This window comes from Vanellus vanellus (genome assembly GCF_965231255.1).
Source record: "Vanellus vanellus genome assembly, chromosome: 3".
Lineage (NCBI taxonomy): Eukaryota > Metazoa > Chordata > Aves > Charadriiformes > Charadriidae > Vanellus > Vanellus vanellus.
Window position 1 is genome coordinate 29,115,576 of NC_138907.1, and position 6,811 is coordinate 29,122,386.

The 6,811-nt window shown below is 39.2% G+C and overlaps 1 protein-coding gene across 1 annotated transcript in view; it reads right to left on the reverse strand.

Moving 5' to 3' along the window:
* HAAO (3-hydroxyanthranilate 3,4-dioxygenase) overlaps positions 1-1,855 on the reverse strand; it is a gene marked incomplete at both ends in the record, with an annotated part of 34,816 nt that extends 32,961 nt beyond the window's left edge. The window contains one exon of the mRNA XM_082480571.1: positions 1,776-1,855. Within this exon, the coding sequence (XP_082336697.1) occupies positions 1,776-1,855 (80 nt within the window). The remainder of the gene's footprint in view (positions 1-1,775) is intronic.
* Positions 1,856-6,811: the final 4,956 nt, after the last annotated feature.

The following is a 6,811-nucleotide window of genomic DNA, read 5'->3' on the forward strand; positions in this document are numbered from 1 at the left end:
AAAGGATCAAAGCCTTTGGAATAATGTTGGAAATCTATTAGTCACTTCTTGGAAAATCGCCTAAAACCTCTTTGGAAAATCCTGAAAACATTTAGATAGCACAGGAGCTGGTGGTGAGAGACTCAGAATCCACACAATAGATGGCTTTCCTCTCCTTCATAAGATGGAACTACACTGGAAAATGGATTATTTTTTGTAATCTATGCAATTGTTATCACAAAATATGTTCCTCGTTTCACTGTGGCTTCTTGCAATGTTTATGGGGAAGACCTGTCAACACCAAGTACTTAGGGATCTGCTGTCTGACCTCTGGATGTCACATTCCAGAGTTACTTCAGGATTACACAGAACTGGTGGTAGGGGATGCAGAACAGTGCACCAGTGACAAAAAGGTTCATCTTACTGGTAGAGAAAGAATGCACACACTGTGAAATACTAAAATTTTACCACCATCATTGGTAAGCTTTAGAAATGGCTACACTTTGCAAAATGTTTCCTAAATCCATTTTGAAAATGAAAGAAATGAAAGCACTCATAAGGAGAAGATACTTTCCTCATTCTTTCCCACGGTGAAACTACTGCAATGATTCAAGTTTCATAATTTCTCAGTTAAACATACATCTGTAGTTTCAACACAGTCATCTCAGTACGGATGTGCCCTTTACCTTATTTTTGTCTTGTAACCATTACTTTGAAAAGTAACCCTTGAACCTGTGAATGGAAATTAATATCACTGCTACAGTACTGCCCATTCAGCTTTTGATTAGAGAAAGCGCTTCAGGGTAGGGCAAGAGCCACGTTCTTTGGTGCTTTTTTAATGATTAAAGTTGCAAAGCAAGATTTAAAAAAAAAGAAAATACAAGCAAGAAAAATGCTTTTTGTTTTCTTTGTAAAACTTGGGTTTATATCACTCTTTACAGAGAATCCTTTCTTACGAAAGCCTTCTGCATATAGAGTTTTGGACAAAATATATTGTCCTCAATTTCACTGACAAAATAAATATTTACTAACATTGTGACTAGAAGGTGCCACACATTGGACCATCTACTCTGGAATTTGCTCATAAGTTTTGACACTGAGAATATGCATGCTATACAACTGTATAATGCCCACACTTTTTTCTGATATCAGCTGTCTCATTCAGAAAATGGTTTGTAGCTCTAAGGTGCCAGTCAGTGCTCTGAAACACTGCCCCTTCAGCCTCCCACTGAGCAGAGAGTCCTATCCTGCCTTGACAGTCCTGGAAGTGCTCTGGAAACCTGCTCCACCAGTGCCCCTGCCCTTCCTTTCTCCTTATCTTTCAGTGATATGTCCCACTGGTTTTGACTGCTCCTGCAGCTTTGGCTCCTCTGCAATGTTGGAACGACTCTCAGCAGCTCTAGCAGCTGTTTTAGGTTGTAATTTGGTAGCACTAATCTGTTAGTTAAATCTTATCATTTATGGATATGATGCCATCTCCTCTGATTTCTCTGAGTTTATTGTCACAGGGCCTGACACAAATTCCCTTAACTCTGTCTATCTGCCACAAGAGACTTTGAGTTGAGGCATCTATCTTCTGTTCAGGTTGATCTTTACAGCTTCTGCAGTTACTACAAAATAGATTTCAGTCACTTTCTGTTCTTCAAAACAGCGCTCTGACTGACTGCAGTCTGAGAGGAACTATAGTTCCTCACTAATCTTTACCATGTATGCATTTTAGCAGCTTCCTCTTATAACTAAGACTATTTATATATCTGAGAATTGAGTTGAAAAAAAAAATATCTCCATTTACTTACATAAGCTTATTGCACACAGGTGGTAAAAAGACAGCTTTGTTGTCTTCTATCCATTTTCTTACATTTACAAGAAGCTCCATGGTCCACCAGCTACGAAACTTTTTGATGGAGTTTGCAGAGGGCTCTCTGTAAGCAAACTGCATGTGAGTCTATCCCCAGAGCTCAGGGGATTGGCTGGTAGAAGAGGTGTCTTCAGGCTTGAGTGTCAAAGGGGACAGGTCCATCAGCCAAAGGTTACTTCATAAAGGGTACTAATGCTCCAGTAGCTTAGCTAATAATTGACTAGTGCTTTTACAATATATATTTTCAACAGATACTCATTCTGCCCAAAGGAGGTTTCTTAGTTCTTTTTACTGCATCAACTGGAGCGTGTATGTTACCTCTGTACAGAAATTGCCTTGTTACATAGACAAACTGAGAGTTAGGAAAACGGGCAAGACTCGGGCATGCACACCCTTCGAGTCTAATATAGAAACAGGTTTCAAAGCTAAATGCAAGTTGAGGGTAGTTGCTCAAATCTTAGTTACGTATAATATATATAATTTTTTTTTAATACATGCGTAGCTATAGATAGGTGTTTCAGGCTTAAGAACAGAGACCCATTTCCTTTTCACACCTCCCCTCAACCTTGTTTAGCTGAATGGTTGGGGGTGTGTGTGTTTGAAAATATTGCGATCGTCTTCTGCTAGGTAACAAAAATAAAGATGTTTTTTGCATTTGTAAGACCAAAAGCAATTGTCCATAAATGCTCATTTTAATTTGATCTACTCTTTGCCAATGTTACAGTAGGAGTTGTTGGAGAGCTAAACGTGGTTCTGTGATGCCCTTTGGGAAAGTGTAGCACACTGTCATCAAATTATCAGTCAAACAAGAAACTGAGAACTACCAGGTATTCCAGATCTGTATTAGTCTATTCCCTCACTAGTTTCTGTTTGACATCTGCATAGTTCATACAGGATTGTTCACTCTGTTCCCTGCCACCCCCGTTTTTTACTAAGAAAATGTATAAACGTGTTATTTTCAGACTTGAAATACATGAAAAGGGTGGTAAACAAAAACCCCTAAGACATTAAAAAAACTGAGCATTTTTCAGTTGCTCTTGACACAGCTTAGTCTTCCGATTAAATCTACACTGTGCTTAGTGGCTGAATGTGTACGGGTATAAGGTTATAATATTGGTTAAAAGTGAGTGGTATATCCTCATGGCTTGCATGTATGAGCAGTGCAGCTGCTGGACTGAAGACTCAGTATGCTGGGACAGTATAAATTTGGGAGTTCTTTAGTTTATACCATTATAATTTTGCAATGGAGTGCGAGTTTGAACTAATCCCATGCTCTTATTCGAGTATGTATAAGGGTGACTCTGTTTTACCTTCATCTCTATCACTTCTTTGCAGTTTAGTTTAAACTAATTACAAAAATTGATCACAAAACCCCCATTTATTATTTTGGGATAAAATGATCCACATGTAGATTACAGTTGCACTATATTAGTACAATCACAATGGGACTGGCAAAAATTTCCTCCGAAATACGCCCAAAGTAATTCTTATTTCAGTCAAATAATGTGTGGGACGGTTTATAATTATTTAGCATGCCAAATTTCTACCATCAGAATGGCTGTGGTGAGACACCAGTGCATAGCAGTCGTTAGGCCTTTTTGGACCTACAGACAGGAACATTTCAGTGCTTTTTGTACTGCAGGCTGCTGACACACTACTTAGCTGCAAAGGAAAGAGATCTTCTACTTAAAATAGACTTTCACTTAGGGGATTGTGACCCAGCTTGGTGGGATCAGAACTGAAGACGCTCTATTTCAATGACCGTGGTTTTGTAAAGCTCTACCTCATCATTACTTACGTGTGTTGCGGAGCAGGACTCCATTCGTCAGGCATGAAAACCAAGAGATTGTACAAAGCCACAGTAGGAAAAAACACAGATCCTGGAACTGATAGAGCCAAGCCTTGTTCACCACAATATTAATGTGCCAGTTTTAACTGCAGGGCTATTGTCTGCAGCCCCAACTCTAATCCCCGGTCTCCTACAAGGTACTATTAGCTGCAGAGAAAACTATCTCAGTTGCAGGCTGATAATTCCATTTTGTGGCTAGAGTGAGGTATGAGAACGTGACAGCTAGACCTACTCAGGGAGGAAACAAATGAAGTTCGCTTATAAAATTCACCATAAGTATGAAGCTGATTATAATAATTATAATAACCTATTATCATAGGGTAGCATTTTCAGCAACCTTCTGAAATCAATAGGTTTTGAAAAATGTGATTAATGGCCTCTCCATGCGTATAACAGGTATAAGGGAACATTGGCTTGTTTGTTGGGTTTTTTTTTTGGAGGAGGGCATGGCCCGGATGTACTGGGGCATAAAACCCTATTTCTGTGAAATGTCTTGGAGAGGCAAAGAAAAGAGCCAGCGTTGCAGTCTCTGTGAGACTCAAGTAAATTCGTATGCCTCATGACCTGATTGGGGCCTGGATTTTTCTCACCAGTCTACTTCGCAATGACTCTTCACATCCATCAAAGGCTGTTCCAGCAGCTGGGGTTTCTGCTTTTACTTTCAGCTCTATGCAAAGGTAAGGACTCGATTTGTCAGCTTTTGCTGCCACAGAGGCGCAAGACTACTGAAGCACAAAACTGCTACCAAAAAATAATCCTTCTTTTGCACGGAGGGTGCAGGAAAAAAGTGGTAGTGGAAAAAAACTGAGTTTAGGACAGCACTTACTCTATTTTTCTACTTTCCTCAACCGTCAAATCTATTAGAGACTTAAATTTACTAGCTGGCATCCAGCAAGCAGCGTATGTTAACAAAAAGCACATAAGCTAAATATTGTGTTTCTAGTTAGAAGAGGTATTTAGGTTCATTGGCCAGGATTTTTAGCTGTATTAAAGTGATATTTGGTCATTTTTCCATTACTCCCTATATTAATTTTTTTCACCTAAAGAACTGATGATAAAGGGTCTAGAGCCCCCCTCGGAGAGGGAGAGAGACACAGACCATAAAGCCAGCAAGCAGGGATGCTGCCTGCTCCGCTCTGCCCATTCTAGTCTTGAAAGCAAGCAGCACTGTGAAAATTGGCTCTTAAGACTTGTTTTTTTCATACTTAGTGCTAGGAAGTATTCTGAAAAACCTTCACCAGGAGAGGTTTGCATTGACCAGCAATTTGAGGACAAAATCCTTTTAGTATCATTTCAACTTTGCCTTTTCTGTCCATATGCAATACAGATACTGATTTATCTACATTGGTGTTAAAATAATGGAGCTACACTGAAGTGATAATCTGGAGATTCTGCAAACAGCAGGAAGCAAGTAAGTTTCTGCAGCATTAGGACAGCTTTAACTTCTGCGTTTTATCTTTTTCTTTTTTTTTTTTTTAATATTGTGAAGAAATGGAAAAAGGAAGACACAGATATGACCAAATAATCCATTATGCCCTGTTGAACATGCTTCCTATTTTGGGTCAATTCTGTGCTACTTCTGTTTGTTCTTTGAGAACAAATACAAAGTACTTTTTTAAAAAATGAAAAATTATTTATATTAAAAAATCCTATATAGTTGCTGAAAACAAAAATTCAAATCGGTAACAAACCTACTGAACCCAAGTATAGTTACGTTCCCACAAACTAGTTCATGTGGCCACATTTCCCTGCTATGTTCATAAACATACTATCAAGGGCCTCAGTCTCTGTGGGGACAAATAGAAATGAATCACATAGCACAATAGAAGAGTTAAAGATCCCAGAAAAAGTACTAGAATCTTCACTGTTATCACTGTTACTTTTATGGGAAGGCTGATTAAAATACAACAAGCTGTGATTATCATCTACATAAACACCAAAATTAGACTCAGTGAGTCCTCCCTCGTGCTGGAGTCTAAGGTTAAATCTGCAATAGCTTGTCTGTATGTTCACAGCTTCAGCTTTGACTCTTCCCAACATTCTTGTATTTGCCAAAAAAGCACTTGTTTGAATGAAATTATGTTCACAGCAATCTTTGCATGGTATAGGATATTTTATTTTCTAGTGTAATAACACACTACTAAGGGTAATGAAGGCAGCTGCCATTTTCTGGTATGCCAGCTAAACCTATATGATGATGGAAAACTTCTCTAAGAAATGAACTGTCGGTTTTCTCTTTTTCTCCATGCCAGTCACCTTCATCAATGATCAGATACAGCAATTGCATGTTACTTCACCTGTCAGTGGTGTACACCACTGAAATGTATTCTAAGTAATGCCCGCAGTAATAGTACCAACAGCAGAACAACTTTCTTGGCAAGTGAGAAGCACCTCGCCTCCATTAAAAACAGTCTCAAAAGGTTTCAGCTCATTTATGGATCAGAGGTGGGAGCAAGAGGTGGTGAAGACACACACAACTGCCACCCAGTCTGCCAAAAGTGGTTGGCAGATCAGTGCTAATTACTTAAAACTGGCTGAGGGCCTGTCACGGCTTTACAGGCCGTGAAAATCCCAGCGCTGTGTAGCACTCTACAACCATCCACCCTGTCATGAAATGCCCGGAGCTTGTTGCTTTGCCCACAGTAAACTAGCTGTAGAAAGGTAATGTACTCTCTAGTACTTATGTCAGTAACCCCACAGAGCCATCTAGGAAAGTAAATATGGTGACAATGCCTAACTGTGGGTGGGAAAAAAAGAAAGGGTATGTCTCTGTCTCAACTGTGTAACAGTGTTGGAGCGTTGCTTGGGTTTAAGTATCTGATGATGCCAATTATCGTTATGTGGCAGAAAGATGGTAAACATAAGACAGATCTGACTGCAAAATGAATGCATGTTAGTGGTATACTTTAACAATAAACGTGCATAAGGCTGTGTGTTTTCTTCGAGTAACTGTTTCTAAGCATGTAATACATCATATATACACTGTGTTGTTTCTATGTATAAGTAATGTTAGCCTTTTAGATGTATTCAGCATTTTCAGACCAGAACACCTGATTCCATCCTTGAATTTTAGGAAACAGCAAGACAAAACCTTTAGGTATTGGAATAAGCAGTTCAGACCCTGT